This window comes from Scyliorhinus canicula, chromosome 19 (assembly GCF_902713615.1).
Source record: "Scyliorhinus canicula chromosome 19, sScyCan1.1, whole genome shotgun sequence".
Lineage (NCBI taxonomy): Eukaryota > Metazoa > Chordata > Chondrichthyes > Carcharhiniformes > Scyliorhinidae > Scyliorhinus > Scyliorhinus canicula.
Window position 1 is genome coordinate 32,410,484 of NC_052164.1, and position 20,656 is coordinate 32,431,139.

The following is a 20,656-nucleotide window of genomic DNA, read 5'->3' on the forward strand; positions in this document are numbered from 1 at the left end:
TTTCCAGCCGTGGGATTCCCTGTTCCTGCCAGCAGCGCATCCCTGCCCATGGGTTTCCTGGTGGTGGCAGGTGGCTTCAATGGGAAATCCCATTGACAAGTGGCGGGCAGACAGAATCCCACTGCCAGCAAACAGCACGCCCCCGAGAAACGCGGGGCTGTGGGCCCGGAGAATCCAGCTCAATAAGCGTTGACCCTCCTGAATAATAATTCTCTCACCCAAAGTTCTAGACATGAAATAGTTAATAAACTACACTCAAGCCCAGTGGCTTCTGATTTATAATTATAGAATGCATTCCCCAATTCGCCAATACAATCCTGAAGTTCTGTTTATTAAAAATTAAATTTGACTCATTTGGTCTTAGTCAGGGAAGAAAGAAACAACTTACATAAACCGTACCAGCTTTTTCAGAAATATCCTAAAGCGCTTTGTTTTTATTCATTTATGAAATGTGGGCATCGCTGGCTAGAGCAGCATTTATTGCCTATCTCTTGCTTTCAAATTGCTTTTAAGTAGGTGGTGATGAGCTATCTTTTTGAACCGCTGCAGTCCATATGGTGAAGCCTGTGAGATAGCCGTCCCAGTTTTGGCTCTAGACCCCAAATGTTAACCATAGAATCATAGAATCGCTACAGTGCAGAAGGAGGCCATTCAGCCCATCGGGTCTGCACAAACCCTCTGAAAGAGCACCCAACCTAGGTCCACTCCCCCATGCTATCCCTGTAACCCCACCTAACCTTTGGGCACTAAGGGTTGATTTAGCATGGCTACTCCACCTAACGTGCATATCTTTGGACCCTGAGGAAACCGGAGCACCCGGAGGAAACCCACCCAGACATGGGGAGAATGTCAAACTCCACACAGTCCAAGGCCAGAATCGAACTCGGGTCCCTGGAGCTGTGAGGCAGCACTGCTGACCGCTGAGCTGCCGAAATCTGGAATATAAAGATAGTCATTGTCATGGTGGGCATGAGCTGTCGCAAAAACCCATCTGGTTCGCTAATATCTTTTTGGAAAGGAAATCACTGGGCGGGATCCTTTGGCCTCACTCGCCTGGTGACTGGAAATTCCCACCCGAGGTCAATGGACCTTTGCATGGTCTGCGACCCATCCATGGCGTTCGTGCCGCGGGCACGGCCAAAGAATCCAGTCCTCTATCTTAACCGGGTCTAGCCTACACGTGTCTCCGGACATGGCTGACTCTTCATAACCCACTGCAATAACGTGGAGGACTTTGCAAGTTGACTGGGCTACGTGTGCCTTTGTCATGTCTGATGGCCAGGTGGTCCATTTGTTATTTTTCATATTGCTTTTTAGCTGTAGTAGTTTGATATAGCCGATTGGCTTGATAGAATATCTTAGAGGCAGTTAAGAGTTAACCACATTGTCGTAGGTCAGGAGCCACATATAGACCAGACTAGGTAAGGATGGCAGATTTCCTTCCCTGAAGGACATTAATAAACAAACTGGGTTTGTGGAACAATCTGGCTGTTTTAAGGTCACAATTGCTGAAATTAGCTTTGTATTTAGATCACTCATCCAGGCCTTTATATAGTAACATAACTATTATGCTGCCACTCCTTTCATGTACAATGAACTCACCAAGGCTCCTAAGGCAGCATCTTCCAAACTCACAACTGCTACCATCCAGAAGGACAGGGGCAGGAGACACATAGGAACACACACCTGGAAGTTCCCCTCCAAGTCACTCACCATCCTGAGTTGGAAATATATTGTCATTACTTCACTATTGCTGGGTCAAAATCCTCGAACTCCCTCCCGAACACCACTGTAGGTTTACCTGCAACATATGGGCTGCAAAGGTTCAAAAGGCACCACCACCTTCTCAAGAGCAATTAGGGATGGGAAATAAATGCTGGCCTAGCCAACGACGCCCACATCTTATAAAAGAATGAAAAAAAAAACTCTGATATGTGAATGAAAAAAAATACTCTGACAGGCAGTCACCGTTATCAGCTAGCTGGTAACCACACAGAAATTATTCCTTCCCTGCAATCCATTCTGAATGAACTTATACGTCATTTAAGGTAATTGCTGCAATAATTATGATGAGGCTTTAGAAAGAAATGTTTTCCAGTAAAACAGCACCTGGTTGGGAATGATCTCTCCGTGCTCCTTATGATATTGAGTTTTACTCCCTCTAGGACCTAATCAGAATGAACATAATTAACGTACAGAGAACACACTTTTTTAAAAAATGATAAAATATTGTTCATTTCCATTTTGGGAACGACATACCACTCTGCTCAACCTCAAACACTTAATTCTGTTACTTACTTTATTCCATTTTTATGTCTTTTCTTCTTCTGTATTAACTAACTAACTAAATAAACAAACAAACATTAAGTACTAAAAGTTCCTTTCTGGACCAGACTTAGAGACTTTCCCATGTCTAGTGATCCATGAGGCAGACAAAGCATGTGTTTAAGTCTGTTTTAAAAATAAATAAATTTAGAGTACCCAATTCTTTTTTTCCCCCAATTATAGGGCAATTTAGCATAGCCAATCCACCTACTCTACACATTTTTGGGTTGTGGCAGTGAGACCCACACAGGCGCAGGGAGAATGTGCAAACTCCACATGGACAGTGACCCATGTATGTTTTCAGAATGTGTTTTTCCTGATATTGATCACTAACTTCTTGCCAGAGACTATAGCATGGGGTCGCCTCTCTATATCACATATTACTGATGAGGGGACTCTCCTCTCTTAGTGCCTACCATAGGTGCATTCAAAGTATTCACGGGTGGATATTCAACCTGTTTGGGTGTAGAATGAACACATCTGCCATGGGTCCTCAAGTCCTGAAGTGAAACTTGAACTCAGACCTTCCAGCTCAGAGGTAGGGACACTATCCATTGTGCCACAGGACCTCCTCTACCAACTTGGATTATTTACCTTAAATTCTCTGCCCTTTTTCCTTACTAACCATCATCCCTCCCAACAAACCAGAATGCTGTTGAATGAGGGCTCTCCGCAGCTTAACATTAATTGTTTCCAATCTTAGTAAATGGAAGTTTAACTCATTCACATGTCACTCCATTGACCACTATCTCGGACTAAATGGCCAGGTGTTGGCCAATTTGTTTGAAAGCCAGCCCTAAAATAATGGACAGTGAAATCTCATACAAGCATACTCTTCAGCTGAAATCGCTGATGGTAATTTCTAGCTTGATGTGCGCTTAAATGTTACTGAGCATAATTTCCCATAAAGCATGTCTGAATTTCAGTTTATCTTTATGGAGCTTATCATTATTGTCTGGTCTCTCAGTGAACTTTCAGCAGGCAAGTGTCCTAGGACTGTCTTGTCCATATTTGGAACAGAAAGTTACTGGATGTGATAAAGCTGTATGGAGCACTTCATTACTGTGTCCGGCACTAGTATGGAGGACACCATTAACCCCATGAACCAGGCCAATTTAGAGAACAAACTGTTTAACAGGACGCAACTTATTGAGTGTCATGGTTAGGCTATTCTGGTTACTAATTCAATGGTATTTTACAGTTTTATTTAAATTGTTTTTTGTCTGATACTTTGCTTAAAAATAAAGTAAATAACAATGTGCCTTCCAAATCTGTGCTGGTCTTGTTAGTTATATTAACTCAGAGGTTCGAACTAAACATAACACATACAAAACAGATGCAGATTGCATAGATTACACCCAAATTTGCAATGTGTTGTACAAATGAATAGAGCACTCTCTTACCATTAATTAAGACAGATGATCAAGGGTAATTAGGGATGGGCAATAAATGCACATTCAGTAAATTAATATTTTTTAAATGATCACTATCGCAAAGTAATCTTTAACCATCAGAACTGTCCTGGGATATAATAGGTACTAATTCAAACTGAATTAGGAGAAATCCATTTGTAGTTCAAATGGCCCAGGCTGAGGACAAAAGAAGTCACAATACAAAACTGTGCTTTACCTCCTTTCCTGAAACTTCACTCTTCCATGATTGTGATATTGGTGAACTGTCTATCGTTCATGTTATCTTGGACGGTCCTGGGTGGGAACACACTTGGAATTCAGTCTGTTTGGGGAGACCGAACCATCCAATTCAAACTGGTTCCACAATCCTGGCCAGATTTTGCTGCCTTCACTGCCTGTTCTTTGCCGCTGCTTTTCAAAAATTCATTCATGGGCATTTATTACTCATTCCTAATTGCCCTTGAGAAGGTGGTGGTGAGCTTCCTTCTTAAACCCCTGCTGTCGCTGTGGTATAGATACACCCACAGTGCTTTTGGGGAGGGAGTTCCAGGATTTTGACCTTGTGACAGTGAAAGAATGGTGATGACGTTCCAAGTCCAGATGGAAGTGACTTTGAGGCGAACTTCCAGGTGATAGTGTTCCCAGGTTTATGCTGCCCTTGTCCCGCTAGATGGGAAGGGTCGTGATTTGGAATGTGCTGTCTGAGGAGCCTTGGTGAGTTCCTGAAGTGCATCTTGTAGATGATACACATTACTGCCACTGTTCATCGATAGTTGAGGGTGTGAATGTTTGTGGATGGGGTGCAAATCAAGCGGTCTGCTTTGTCCTGGAGATGTCTAGCTTCTTGAGTGTTGTTGGAGCTGCACTCATCCAGGCAAGTGGAGAGTATTCCATACTTCTGACATGTTTCTTGTCGATGATAGTTTAGGGAGTCAGGAAGTGAGTTACCAGCTGCAGGATTCCTAACTTCTGACTTGCTTTAGTGACCACCGTATTTATATGTCTAATCCAGTTCAGTTTCTGGTCAATGGTCACATCCAAGATGTTGATAGATAGTAATAGGTTGGGCATTGAATGCCAAGGAGCAATAGTTAGATTCTCTCTTGTTGGAGATGATCATTACCTTGCACTTGTGTGGTGCAAAAGTTACTTGCCACTTGTCAACCTGTATTATTATTGACAGTTATGCCTCCTCCTTGGCTGTACAGCCAACTCTGTGCACTACTCCATCGCCATAGCTCTGCTTTTCCTTGCTTCAAAATGCTGGTTCTGCCTGTCATCACTGGTAACTCTTCAGATGTATAGGCACCGGTAAAGGAAGATTTCCTTTCTTTTGTTTACAATGTGTAGTGAAATCATAAACATATTCATTATACAAAAATATTTATGACCTTGCTGCACATTGCTATATAGGGGAGATCTGCTCTGATAAGTGTTTCCTGTAAATAGATCCCATGTTTCCATTAAAACAAAACCAATGACAGGAACTAGTTAAAGAAAGTCAATTAGTGGGAAATTGTCTGAAGTGCTTACTAAACAGATTAATTGTTTAATTGTTCAGAACACCAACTAAATGGATTCACACTGGATCCTGAACTATAAGTCCGTAATCATTTTGTTTGGCTCAGAAGTGGAAAGGCATTTGACGGAGTTGAATTCAGTTTCCTTAACAATATTTCTGGCTCCCATAATCTGTCTTTAAACTAATGCTCATTGGTTTTGCTTCTTCTATGTATTAATCACATGAGCATTACATAGCGCATTATGTTGTTTGCTTCATTCCAGGTCTACTAAGCAGTTATGTACAGGATATAGAATAAACCCTATAACTGCCTTTTTGAATAATGCGTTTCCTAACTCACACCAAAGCTCATTCACCCCTCACCCATATGTTTGATGACCTCCCTTGATTCCTGGTCCAGCAATACTCCACTTTTAAAATTCTCATCTTTGTTTACAAATCTTTCCATGGCCTCATCCCTCTCTATCCCTGTGGCCTCCTCCAGCCCCACAGCCTTCCAACATCTCCTTTTCCCCTTCCAATCTGGCCTCGAATCCATCATTTGATTGTCGGGCAACCACGCCTTCAGCTGTCCAGTTCCCCAAGTTCTGAAATTCTCTCTACACGCATCTTCATCCTTTTCCCCACTAACCTCCCTCTCCTTTGAGATGTTCTTTAAAGCTGTTGTCTTTGACAAAGCTTTTGGTCCAATTATCTCTTATGTAGCTTGGTGTCTAATTTTGTTTGACAGCATATCTGTGAAACAGCTTGGGACAGATATTTTCTCAACCAAGATTGAGTGTCAGATAAGCTCTCTGACAGCAGAGGAGCAGTGAATAGGTAAAGAGAGGTAGTGTAAAAGCACAGCTGAATGTTAACAGTGAAATGTGAAAGCTGACCCTACATCTGTCGATGATGTCACGAAGGGACTGCACGTAGATGATGTCACGAAGAGGCTGCATGTAGACGAGAAAGAAGGGGTGGTGAGGAACCCTTGAATATTCTGGAGCTAACAGTATGGACTGGAAAGAGAGTTCACTGCTGGTGATGCTTTGGCTAAATCAGATAAGTAAGAGCGGAGCCAGTTAGAGTAATCTCAATCTGGGCCAATGGAGAATAGGAGTTTAAATGAAGATAGCATAGTTGACCATGTTGAAGACTGCAGAGAGACCTTGGAGGGATAATGCAGAATATTCACTGTTTAAAAATAAGGGCACAGTAAGAAGTCTTACAACACCAGGTATGAGGTTAAAGTCCAACAGGTTTATTTGGAATCATGAGCTGACGGAATGTAGCTCCTTCATCAGGTATGCTCCGAAAGTCATGATTCCAAATAAACCTCCTGGACTTTACCTGGTGTTGTAAGACATCTTGTGCCCACTCCAGTCCAATGCCGGCATCTCTACATCATTAAAAATAAGGGGTCACTCATTTAAGACAGAGAAGAGGAGAATGTTTTTCTCAGAGAGCCGTGGGTCTCTGTAACTCTATTCATCAAAAGGCAGTGGAAGCAGAATCTATGAATATAGTTAAGGTTAATCTGGATAGATCCCTGATTTAAAAGGGGGTAAAAGCTTATTGGGGCTAGGCAGGAAAGTGGTGTTTTAAAAAAATATATTTTAATTAAATTTAGCATTTTTACACTGTGCACACAAAGAAAAAAAAATGGACGAGACGGTAACAGTTTACATGTTGCGCCATTTTGTTGCCGCCCTTACACCCTCACCCCCACAACCTTGGACATTGCCTCGAAGAAGGCTGTCCAGAACCTGACAAGTCTGGGGTATGCCCAGAACACATGGGCGTGGTTGGCTGGGCCTCTCTGGCACCGTTCGCATTTGTCCTCAATCTCCAGGAAGAACCTGCTCTTTCGGGTTCTTGTCAGGTGCCCTCTGTGCACCACTTTTAGCTGCGTGAGGCTTAGCCTTTTTCAGGAGGAGGTAGAGTTGGCCCTGTTCAGTGCTTCGCTCCAGAGTCCCCAACCTACTTCCGTCCCTAACTCTTCCTTCCATTTCTCGCTTGTTCCATCTAGTGGTGAGCGTGTCCTTTCTAAAATTTGTCCGTATGTGTCTCCACAGTTCCCCTTTCCCAGACTGGAGAAAAGCAAATTACTGCGGAAGCTGGAATCGGAAACGAAAGGGAAAATGCTGGAAAATCTCAGCAAGTCTGGCAGCATCTGTAGGGAGAGAAAAGATCTAACGTTTCGAGTCCGATGACTCTTTGTCAAAGCTTTGACAAAGAGTCATCGGACTCAAAACGTTAGATCTTTTCTCTCCCTACAGATGCTGCCAGACTTGCTGAGATTTTCCAGCATTTTCCCTTTCGTTCCCTTTCCCAGACTACCGGATCCAGTAATTCCTCCAACATCGCGTCTCTCGAGGCCCTCGGGTACCTCATTGTCTTCTTGCGGAGAAAGGTTTTTATTTGCAAATGTCAGAGTTCCTGTCCGTTTGGTAGTTCCACACTTTCTGTCAGCTCGTCTAGGGTCGCTAGTCTGTCCCCTGTGTAAAAATCCCTACCTGTCAGTGTCCCCGCGTCCTGTCTCCACCTCTTCAAGGTGGTGTCTGGCATGGCTGGTGGAAACCTGTGTTGCCGCAGATGGAGGCCATGGTGGAAGGAAAGTGGTGTTGAGGTTACAATCAGATCAACCATGTCATGTTGAATGTCGGAGCAGGCACGGATGGTCTACTCCTGCTCCTAATTGACATGTTTGTCACAGAAGATGTAGCTTTTGACTTATGTTGGGTACTGTGTTAGGTTTGAAACCTGATTGGATAGATTCTAACAGGGAGTTGCGGAATGATACAGATTTGGGAGGCAACAAATGGATCATGGAATTTGGAGAAAGTCCAGTAGTTTACAAGGACAGAGAGTATATTTTTGAAGAGGGCGGGCGGCGAAAGAAGTAGTTGATGACTGAAGCCATTGAAAGGGAGAAGGAATTACCTGAAGAGAAGGGTCCTTGTGCAGCGTTATCTTGCAAGGCAGGAATAGGATTAATTTGATCCACTGAAAATCATATTTTAAGTTCTGGACTTGATTTCTAAGTCCAAGGATTTCCAATGAATTGCATAACGATGACTTGCTCAAGCAGCAGACATAGCTAATACTGAGGAAACTGAGTTTATATTTAATGATGTAAGAACCACTATTTTTAATACATTTTGAGATAGATTCTGGACACCATGAATTAGAAATTCAGAGCCTACATGTCACTGTTTCCTCGGTGGTCAAACAGAGCAGTGATTGATGGGAAGACTGCCAACAGATGGTCCATGTACTCAAAGCACAGGAAAAGATGAGAAACAGTCGCATCACTGGCAACACCTTGCTTTTGAACAAGACATGAGAAAGTCTTGAAAGTTAGCAAGCTGTTGCAGCAGGAGCAAGATAGACTATTTCTGGCATAAAGGCAGACCAGCTGTACCTGGCACATTATGATTCACAAAAGCCAGACAGTGGCCATCTCCAACAAGAGAAAATCTCACCATCTCCCTTGCTGTTCAACATCATTATCATTGCTGAAACCCCATCATCAACATATAGGGGGTTACCATGGACCAAAAATTAACTGGACCGGCAATATAAATATTTTAGCTACAAGAGCAGATTAAGGGCTGAGTATGCTGCAGCAAGCAATTCGCCTTTGATTCCACAAAGCCTGTCCATCAACTACAAGGCATAAGGCAGCAGCATGATGCAACGCTCTGCACTTGCCAGGGTGAGTATTCCCAACAAAGGTCAAGAAGCCCAACACCAAAGCAGCTTGATTAGCACTCCATCCACTGCCTTAAACATTTGCTCCCTACACCACCGGTGCACAATGGTAGCATTGGGTAGGGGCAGTACAGTAGCACAGTGGTTAGCTCTATTGCTTCACTGCGTCAAGGACCCAGGTTCGATTCCCGGCTTGGGTCACTGTCTGTGAGGAGTCTGCACGTTCTCCCCGTGTCTGCGTGGGTTTCCTCCGGGTGCTCCGGTTTCCTCCCACAAGTCCTGAAAGACGTGCTGTTAGGTAATTTGGACATTCTGAATTCTCCCTCTGTGTACCCAAACAGGCGGCTTGGGGATTTTCACAATAACCTCATTGCAGTGTTAATGTAAGCCCACTTGTGACACTTATAAAGATTATTATTATTATTAGATACACTGTAAAAACTCATCTTGATGACTGTCCCCTTTGACAACGCCTTCAAACGTACAGCCTATCACCTAGAAGGAAAAGAGCAGCAGACGTATGCGAAAATTACCAGCTGCAAATTCTCCTCCAGTCACACACCATCCTGACTTGGAACTATATCGTCAGGCATTCATTGTTATTGGGTCAGGAACCTAAAACTCCCTTCCTAACAGTAAGGTGGCATACCTACCATTTGGACTGTAGCAATTAAAGAACGCTGCACAGCAATACCTTCTCAAGGGGAAATAAAGATATGCAACAAGTGCTGAGTTAGCTATATCTCATGAAAGAATAAAAATAAATTGATTTTGCAGCACACTGAATCACAGCAGACTTCACCTAAATCATTCATATGCAATCCTTCCAATAGAAGACCACACTGGAGTAGTGACATAGAAATACTGTTGTGTATTAGTATGCATACTGGTTTTAGTGGCCGCAGAGGAGTCCACAAAGGGAGGCGTCAAGAAACTTATTTTTATTAATAAACAACTATTTACACAATACACTTCAGGTTCCAGCAGGGACTATTCTGCTAGGCTCCCATTCGGGCCGAGCCTTTATTGCCAGAGCCTATTACTCCACTGGTGGGACCCCTCGCCTCAGCAGGAGGATCTCGTATTCTACGAAGCTTACAGAAGGCTAATTGGTCCATCCCCGTAGGCCGCGTGTGGGTTATAACACTGGTAGATGCAGCAACAGATTAGGTTAGGCACATACTGAACCTCACTACTATCTTCCACAGAGAATCAAAATCATATCAAGTTTTCAGTCATCAAGATGAATTTTAGACCTCATACCGCTGGCACTCAGGACATATCGGAACATTGTCAATGCACAATCTAAGATTTTCTGGCAGTTGATTTCAATGGAATTAAAATTGCTCAAGGGCAACGGTGGTTTTCTAATACACACTTAGTGTGTGTGATGTCTTGACAATAATAATAATAAACTTTATTGTCACAAGTAGGATTACGTTAACACTGCAATTAAGTTATTGTGAAAAGCCCCTAGTTGCCACATTTCAGCACCTGTTCGGGTACACAGAGGGAGAATTCAGAATGTCCAATTCACCTAACAAGTACGTCTTACGGGAATTATGGGAGGAAACCGGAGCACCCGGAGGAAACCCATGCAGACACAGGGAGAATGTGCAGACTCCACACCTACAGTGACCCAAGCCGGGAATCGAACCTGGGACCCTTGGCGCTGTGAAGCAACAGTGCTAACCACTGTGCTACCGTGCCGACAATGTGGTTTTCACGTAAATAGAACTCTTAATGATTCGTGATATATAAAGGTTCTAATTGTAATAACTCTCACAAGAGTTATGGGGAGACCCAATTGATCTCCCTGTGGGACCCGTGAAACACGAGCTCCCCCACGAATGGGCGGAGCTCGTGGGTGTTCATGTTGGAAGAAGACTTGCTTGTTAGGTATGTTTTGCAGCATACAGTTTACAACTAGTCTGCTACCAATTCTCCCCAGGGCATATTGTGGTATTACATTCAATTCTGGGTACCACAATCATTTCATTTCATTTCAATCAGGCAAGGATATCAAGGCCTTGGAGCAGAGATATGTTAAAATAGTACCAAGGATGAGAGGCTTCATTAATTTGGAGAGAAAGGAGAAGCTAGTGTTCAATGTGTGCACATGCTTGTTTTGGGGATCCAGTGATTGAACACTGAAGTTATCACCCACATTTTGAGCAGGTGATACAAGCAGTCAACAAACTAACTTCGGGGTGGCATGTTGGTACAGTGGTTAGCACTGTTGCCTCACAGCGCCAGGGACCTGGGTTCAATTCTGGCCCAGGGTGACCGCCTGTGTGGAGTTTGCATATTCTACCCGTATCTGCGTACGTTTCCTCCAGGTGCTCCAGTTTCTTCCCATAGTCCAAGGATGTACAGGTGAGGTGGATTAGCCTTGCTAAAATTTCCCCTTAGTGTTCTGAGTTACGGGGATAGGGCGGGAGAGAGGGCCTAGGTAGGGTACTCTAACAGAGGGTCGTTGCAGACCCAATGGGCCGAATGGCCTTCTTCTGCACTGTAGAAATTCTACGTCATCAACCTGGAACAAATGAAGACTCCCTTAACATGAACATCATGGGCACTATCAAGCCTCACACATGAACACTGGTCTCTTGGGTAAATATCAAAGAGTGATATCTAGACCATACAGCCATGCCATAACACAGAATCCTAATCTTCCAAGACAGAAAAGGAAAACATTTTCAGGCCCTTTGGATATTGTACTTTATGGAAACTGATACCATTACATGAATTTGTCTTGTAGGAGTTTGCCCTCAAAACAGGAGACACATGAATTAGAAATAAACAGATCCCCCAATGTATTTCCTCAACATATTTATACAATATCAGTCGTTCCATTCTTCTAGCCTGTAGTGATATAGGCACAATCTTTATCAGGTCTCAATGAAGAAATTGCCTTACCTGCAGTCGTCAAAATGTCTTTGGTAGCTGTTTCTGGTATAGCTAAGAGATAGTTTCAATCTACATTGCTCCTTTCCTTGTGTCATTTTGACTGAAGGCAGTAAGTGAGTGCGATCAGTTTATCTGGAATGTTAGTGTAGTCACCATAAACTGAAGGAGTTCAGTCTTTCCATTGTAATTTGTTTACAGTAAATAGGCCAGGAGTTAAGACTGGTCACATCCCGTTTACTCCAGACCGATTACCATCAAATTGCCACAGATGGTAGTGTAAAATCAAAAACCCTGTTGTGAGATTTCAAAGGCGCAAATTTATTCCAACAATGAAATAAAACTAGAGGGATAGCGCCCTGCATGTAGCACCTAGTTGATCCTTTCTGATTGTGGTAGCCACATAGTCAACTATCAATGGACACTGATAATTGATGTGAAATAAACTGTAGGGCATAGACATATCAATTATTTTTCAATTTCTCCCCCCTCATCTCCAGGCAGTGCTTACTGGTGATTCAGGTATATCGCCTTGTATCAGGAAGCTTAAGTTCCCAACAGTTTTGGATCAGTTGACACAACTATTATATAAAAATAGCTAATTACATGAACAGACAAGACAGTTATATACAACATTTCCAAGTTATGTGTGTATATAATGTAATTATATCCAGCTTTTATCAATTATGGCATGTATTGAAATTTATATTTTATGTGCATGTTATATATGTTTAATAACTAACACATGTATTCAAAGAAGGCAAACTGCATATGGTGTTAATACTTTAATAATCTTCAAATACAGAGGGCATTATTACAAACCGATGCATCATGTTATACTAACCCATTCTTATGTACATTGGCATTAAGGACCTTGGCATATTTCAGAAACTTACTTACGTTCAATACCATGTTATTAATCCTAACACTATTATGTTACTGACCCAATGTTACATGGGCTCTTACATTACCAACTCTCCCTCACAAACCTGATAAGCATTTCCGTATGAAAAGTATGCCTCGCCTTGAAGGTGGGAAGTTGTGATTCCATGAAATAATAATAACTGGCCTATTTGAAATGGTCGACCAGTTGAAATATCAGATACAAAAGTATGAAGTTAGTCACTTACCTCGTGTGTGCCCATGCTCAGTTTGATCATCTGCGGATGTTACACGGCGAGCACTCTGAATTTTGGGAAGGTTTGTCCCTTCTCTACAAAATGAAGAACAGCAGCAGCATTAGGCTCCAGCTCAGGGTCTAATGGTGACCAAATGACATGTGTGAATTTTTTTATCTGTTAAAAATGTGCTTCTTTTCATACCTTGTAACCTCAACATCACATTCATTTCCCATTTCAAATGATGTGACAATTGTTTTCAAAGAAATTTATCTGCGTTATTTTATGTTAGCGCGACATGATGGCACAGTGGCTGGCACTGCTGCCTCACAGCGCCAGAGACCCTGGTTAGATTCCGGCCTTAGGTAACTGTCTGTGTGGAGTTTGTACGCTCGCCCCATGTCTGCGTGGGTTTCCTCCAGATGCTCTGGTTTTCCTCCCACAGTCCAAAGATGTACGGGTTAGGTGGATTGGCTATATAAATTGCCTCTTCGTATCCGGGGATGCACGGGTTCGGTTATGGGGTTACACGGATAGGAGAGGGTGGAAGGTGAATGGACATGGGTAGAGTGCTCTTTCAGTACAGACGTGATGGGCCAATGACCTCCTTCTGCACTGTAGGGACTCGATGATATAAAATGTGTTCTTGTTTCATCTTTCACACTGTGAACCACAAATATAAAATCTTATTCCTGTCAGCATTCTGTGCGCTGAGTTGCTTCTAGGTTTGTTATGATTGGTTACATAGTGTTGCTTTTATTTTTTTTAATGTTTTTGTTAGGTTTTCACACCTTATATTTGACAATTCATTTTATATTACACATTTCTAATTCAAACGTTACGTTACAGGTGTCGTACAGCTGTAGTATTCTACAGAAAGTAATCAAGAAAAAAAACAAAAGGGATACATGTTAGAAGAAAACAAAGAAATTTATCAGTAATAATAAAGAGAGAAAAAAAAAGAAAATCAAACAAGTTCACCCGAGTGCGAACAGACTAGATCCGCTTCACAGCTCCAGGGTCCCAGGTTCGATTCCGGCTTGGGTCACTGTCTGTGCGGAGTCTGCACATCCTCCCCCTGTGTGCGTGGGTTTCCTCCGGGTGTTCTGGTTTCCTCCCACAGTCCAAAGATGTGCAGGTTAGGTGAATTGGCCATGATAAATTGCCCTTAGTATCCAAAATTGCCCTTAGTGTTGGGTGGGGTTACTGGGTTATGGGGATAGGGTGGAGGTGTTGACCTTGGGTAGGGTGCTCTTTCCAAGAGCCAGTGCAGACACGATGGGCCGAATGGCCTCCTTCTGCACTGTAAATCAAAAATTCTATGACATGTTTACAGTTGCCTATTCATCTATCTTTGGTAGCTGTGGACTTCATTTGGCAATCAGCCTTTTTAGGCTTGACCTCTAGTCTGCCATTGTTGTCCCTCGTGGCTGTCTACTTTCTTAGCTCTGTTCGCACAGGGTGCCCCTATGTCTGGCGGAGCTGGTGAACTGCCTTCCGAATGGAGAGCAAGTTAAAGCCATTTGTAGCTTTTTCCTCTCCGCCAGATGTTCTATGCCCAGGCCTCGGAGTATCATCGGTCCACCTCCAATATGGAGTCAACCAGTTGTTGCCTGAGCTTTCCTATCTACCCTTTCTTCCCTATCTCTACTTTATAAGCAACTATCTCACCTCTGATCATGGCCTTCAGCGCCTCCCAGAACGTGGAGGATGAGACCTCCCCATTCTGGTTGTTGGTAATGTACCCGTCTATGGCCTGTGATATTTTCTCGCAAAATGCCTTCTCGGCAAGGAGAGCCGTGTCCGACCTCCACGGCTTGTCTCCAACCTCATATCCATGTAATATGGAGCGTGGTCGGAGATTACAATCGCAGAGTATTCCACTCCTACTATCCCTGGAAGCACCAATTTACCCACTGCAAAGAATTTGATGCGAGAGTATACCCAGTGTACTTGGGAGAAGAAGGAAAGCTCCTTATACCCTGCGTGTTTGGACCTCCATGGGTCCAATGACCCCATCTACTCCATACATCTGTTCAGTTCTTTCGCCATATTTGAAGTTTTCCCCAATTTGGGGTTTGATCTGTCCGTCCGTGGGTTCTGTACACAATTAAAGTACTCCCCCCACCTCCCCTCCCCCCTACCCCATGATTAGTCGGTGGGTATTTATGTTGGGGATAACCGCCATGGTCTTATTTGTAAACTCCATGTTGTCCCAGTTGGGAGCATGCACATTAACCAGGGCCACTGGTGCCCCTTCCAGGACACTGCTGACCATGACGTACTGTCCCCCTGGATCTGTAACTGTCCTCATTGTGGTACATGCTATCCCCTTATTAAGTAGTATGGCTCTCCCTCTAGCTCCCGCCCGTAGCAAGAATGGTAGGTCTGTCCCACCCAGCCCTTCCGTGCCCGCAGTCGGTCCTTCTCCCTCAGGTGCATCACTTGGAGGAAGACTGTGTCAGTTTTCATACTTTTCAGGTGGAAACCAGGCCACTCAGAAGAAACCCATGCAGACACGAGGCGAATGTACAAACTTCACACAGTCACCCAAGGCTGGAATTGAACCTGGGACCCTGGCGTTGTGAGGCAGCAGTGCTGACCGTGTCACCGTGCCGATCTTTTGTGATTTTAAAATTTTTATCAGGTTTGAATTTGAGTTTGATCATGAAGAGGATTTTTATTTTATGTGGTCTGGTGATTGTAACCTGAACATGGATATAAACATCATGGGCGCAGATGGGAGGGAGCCAGAATTCAGAATTTCAAAATCCTGAGCGGTAAAACAAATTTGTGGCTTGATCGCGTCCGGTGACTGTCATCTCAACAGCTAGGCAGAGCCTTGAGTATCCGGCATCAATGATTGAACGTACTGGAGTGTTGATAAACCAGCTGAGCCAAGAAGGATAAGCGGAGAGAAAAGCAGTGGTGATGGAAGAATTGGTATGTGGGGGAGTTAAGCCAGGTATATAAAAATGCCCCATTTTGATTCCCTTTCTTCTCTGGTTTTGGTTTTTCTCTTACTTTTGCTTGCAGTCAGTTGCACACCTGCTCTGATTTTTTTTGTTTCTAATGCCCTTTCTCCATTCCCCTTGCTCTTGTAAGGCTAGCTGTTCGTTCATTCTTAACTTTTCCTCAGTTCTGGTGAACTGTCACAGACCTGAAACATTCGATCGAATATTATGGTCTTGCCCGTGAGCGGGATTTAGCGGTGCCGCCAAAGTCAATGGGCCTTTGGCTGGTTCGTTGCACCTGCTGCGGTGGGACCTGCTGCACCAGGGCTGGGAAATCCCAGTCGTTAACTATGTTTCTCTCTCTCCACAGATGCTGCTTAACCTGCTGGTATTTCCATCAACTTCTGTTTTAATTTCAGATTTCCAGCATCCGCACTATTCTGATTTTTAATAAGAAAGTCCCATCCAAACAGTGAGCCAACATCTTCCCATCACACGTGTACAAACGGGTACTGAGGTGTCACTTACTCAAAGACAAACACTTCCTTTCCTTGTGGACTGGGTTTGTACCTACGATGAGGCTTTGGACTGGATTCTCCTTCGGGTAGCTGAAGGGAGAAATAAAAGAGCAGAGAACAGGGAGTAATTATCTGTTTCGACAAAGTGAATAAAAATCATCAATCAATTACATTTACTGAAACCCAACTTGCCAAGAAGTCAACAGGCAAAGACATCAAGACCTTGTGAACACTTCACTCCTCATGGCTTTATAATTGTTTTCATTTTTTTAATGAGTGAGGCCTCTTTGCAACCTCATGCTATATGCCTTGCCTGTCAAATTACATGGAGTAACACACTCCGTAAAGACACTAATATCTGCATTTCCCACTGTAGCATAACAGTATACACCACACTGTTCACACTGTAACCCAATAATATGCCACTCACTACAAGTCATAAAATGTCAAACTTGGGGGACCCTATATCACATGGGGCCTGCAATGTCATCAGATTTCTTTTTGTCCATTGTCATATTTCTGTATTTTTCTGTATTTGTTGATTCGTTAATGTGCTATTTGTGTGGCTGCATTATTATACATTCAAATGGCCTTTGATAAGGTGAAGCCATGCCAGAGGTAATAGCAAATAAGATGATACTAAGCTGGGGAGAAATAGCTAACACTGAATAAAAATGTGTCGATTGTGAGAAGGTAATGAAAACCTTGCAGACTGAACAGTTAAGTGGCAAAATGGACTCCAACATAGATTATTGTGAACAGATGCATTTGGTAGGAAAATAGTAACTTCACATACACTTTTGAACTTGAAATATATCAGTATTTGTAGGGATCCCTAGCAGTCTTTAAATATATTTGTAGGTTCCTCAGAAAGCAAAATTTGACACTATGATTAAACATTGAGTTATTGTACACTACAGGATACCCACTCTTGTATAAGCACAGATACACCTCTCGATGCTCATCCTAATGCATTCATTTGCCCAATATTGTTTACAGAAGTAGCTTTACTGTTGCACAGATATATTCCACCCTCTATGTACTTTATAGACAGATATGCTAAGACTTAATGCTTTTTGGAAAAGAAAACATTTATATTCTGCTGGACACTGATTATTTGTTTTCATTACTACAGGATATTAACATACTCCTTGTGTATTGCTGTACATCTATTGTAACCTACTGATCCTTCTTTTTTGATAGGTTATTTATGAGCTATTTCAGGCAATAGCAAAGCCCACTCAGTTCTTCTTACCGGTCCCTAGGGTTTTGCAGATTCTCATGACACCAGAAAATGTAAGCTCTGATGTCAATCAGTATCACAAGTCGTGCCTGGTCGATCATATACCATATTGTCCTTTTGATGTTCCTGACACAGGTTACCCAAACCTTCCCTGGTACTTGCAATATACTACGGTTGACATTGATGTTTGAGGATTTTTTAACCACATCATATAGCAGACGTCCTATCACATCCTGAGTTGTTCAAGGATTTTTTTTTTTTTTATAAATTTAGATTACCCAATTATTTTTTCCAATTAAGGGGCAATTTAGCGTGGCCAATCCACCTACTCTGCACATTTTTGCGTTGTGGGGGCGAAACCCACGCAGACACGGGGAGAATATGCAAACTCCACACGGACAGTGACCCAGAGCCGGGATCGAACCTGGGACCTCAGCGCCGTGAGGCGGTTGTGCTAACCACTAGGCCACCGTGCTGCCCTGAGTTGTTCAAGGATAAGGAGCCAATCCTGGTATAGTGGCCTCAAAGATTTAAACAATCAATTATGTTGCAAATGTGTTTCCACATTGCTGACTATTTTAATTCAGAAGACGTAAAATTTTCAAATGAGCTACTTCTTACAGTGGGAAAAACAGACAAACAAAATAGAAATTTAAAAGGAAAGGGTCCTTAAAGGAACAAGATAAACTTGAAGAATATAAGAAATTATAGAATTGGAAAAAAAGGCTATTTGCCTATCAGGCATATTCCACAAACAATTTTTCTATCCTATCATGGACTCTACCTCACTTATTTAGCCTCTTTAGATAAACTTCAGCATAAATACTCCCAACGTTACTGAACTGACACTCCAGACTAATCAATATATCTTTCTACACATCTCTGTAATTCAACACTATCCTCCACTGACTCCTTTTTCTCCAGCCAGCCTAAGTAGCACGTCATATCTTGATGATCTCAGTCTTGAGCTTTTAATCTTGTTCCTAACCAGTAATTTAACAAAATATATTAAATGTCAGGCAATACTTGGGGCTCGAATTGAGATAGGATTGCAGAAGAATGGATATACTTGGAATGCTTAAAAAAAACATTCTTCTCTTGCTTGATACTGGCCTCAGTGGTGTATGGAGATGTTTGTGGTATATGAGAAGATGATCTTTCTAAATTCATAGCACACAGCACACCAACACCATTCAGTCACTTTCCAACCTCCTTTTGAACTGGGCAGAAGTTCAGTTCTCTTTGTGCTGAATTGTAGGATTTGTTAAATTTTGACAAACTAATGGCTTTAGTTCAATTCCATGTAGTAGGAGTAACATTGAATTTTTTTTGTTCCAGATGAATTGGCATATAGTCAATCTCCAAGGGCATATTGATGTTAAGCTAAAGCAAGGTAGTGGTGGATAGGTTACTCACTGATGAAGAGCACACTGTGATACACACAGCAACAGACTTTACCTGAGCCCCATGTGCTGTCTTCTTTTCATGACTATCAGTGGAGCGTACTTTGGGGCTGTAGGACTCGCAAAGGTCTGTGAGAGATGTTTTAAAAGGCACATTAACAAGAATGTATTTAGACTCCAAGAAACTATTTTGCTCCATACAAGCATTTGCTGCATTACGCTAAAAATGATTGTATAGTCTTAGTATCATATAGCCTTCGTACAATTGTACAGTCTTATACCCATTTTAATGGACTCTTAGAGAATATTTTACATACTTAGATGAATTGAAATGGGGAAAACATTTGGAGAAGTACAATTAGCTCTTCGGTAAAATGTGATCAACAATCAATTCCTTAAGCTCAGTTTACTGATCCTGGAGATCTATAATACTGACCTTCAATTCTAGAGTTTAATGTTACAGACTCTCTCTCCTAAATTCACACAATTCTCGAGTCCAAAGTCGCTGAGCCTTCAGTTAATAGAGGCATGAAAACACTTCAAGCCCCTCAAGTCTGCAGCACCATTCCAATAAGAACATGACTGATCTTCTGTCTCATTCCTGTGCCTATCTTCATGTATTGTGATCTTCTTCAAGTCCAAAGACTCAGTATTGAATAAACTCAACAATTCAGCATCCGTAGCTCTTTGGGGTTGAAAAATCCAGCTGTGCGCAGAGGTCTGACTGAAGTAGTTCCTTCACATTTCAGTCCCAAATGACTGACCCCTTATTTTAAGACTTTGCCCCACAAGTTTCCCTGCTAGTGGAAACATTTGTTCAGCATCTAGACTGTCAAACCTCTTCGAATTTCAGTTAGTTGACTATTATAACCCGCACAAAACCAATGGGTTGGGAATAATCACTTTCCCCCGTGAGTCTCGCCAAAAACCAACTTCCCCACGGGGGCAGGGAGCCTTAGATCATTCATGGTTCAGTTTAGTATAAAGTCAGTCAAGGATGGAACTGACAAGGCAGACCCGGCAGGGTCTGATGTATATTATAAATATCTTTGCATTGCAATAAACCAAAATTTATTTTCTAAGGCAAGTATATATTTCCGTAGCAAAAGAGACCAAAACTGGCATCAGCACTTTATGTGTGTGGTTTCACCAAAGCCAAATATAACTGTGGCAAGACTTTCTTGCCCTGATACTCCAAACCGCTCGCAGCAGTCCTGAAGTCTGAACTCACTAGACCCTCAATTCCGGTGCCTGAACTTGCTAACCCCTTCAGCTTCAAGAGTAAAGTGGTTTCAAATTTTGTAATTTCATCAAGGCTGGAGGTGCTACAGAATATTTGACAGATACCTGAGTAGAATTAAGGTGTGGAAGTGGCTAATAATTGATTGGATTTCATGGTTGTATCTGCCTCACAATGGTTGACTAAATTACAGCTCATAAGGAAGCACTTCAGCTAAAAGATTATTTTGTCTTAATGAAAAAGGAAGAGGCTTTACCAGCTTATTAATGATTGCTCCTTTACTTCCTGATCTTCCAGAATTCCTTAGATTCTAGAACA

At 42.5% G+C, this 20,656-nt stretch overlaps 1 protein-coding gene across 3 annotated transcripts in view; it reads right to left on the bottom strand.

The window, feature by feature from the left end:
• Positions 1-20,656, bottom strand: part of LOC119954086 (anion exchange protein 2-like) — a 99,225-nt gene that overhangs the window by 59,557 nt on the left and 19,012 nt on the right. For 2 of the 3 annotated variants that reach the window (XM_038778958.1, XM_038778960.1), the window contains 4 exons: positions 19,154-19,227; positions 16,463-16,542; positions 12,993-13,075; positions 2,110-2,168 (listed from right to left, as the gene is read on the bottom strand). In XM_038778958.1, the coding sequence (XP_038634886.1) occupies positions 2,110-2,168; positions 12,993-13,075; positions 16,463-16,542; positions 19,154-19,227 (296 nt within the window). The remainder of the gene's footprint in view (positions 1-2,109; positions 2,169-12,992; positions 13,076-16,462; positions 16,543-19,153; positions 19,228-20,656) is intronic. The other variant, XM_038778959.1, reaches the window with a different exon arrangement.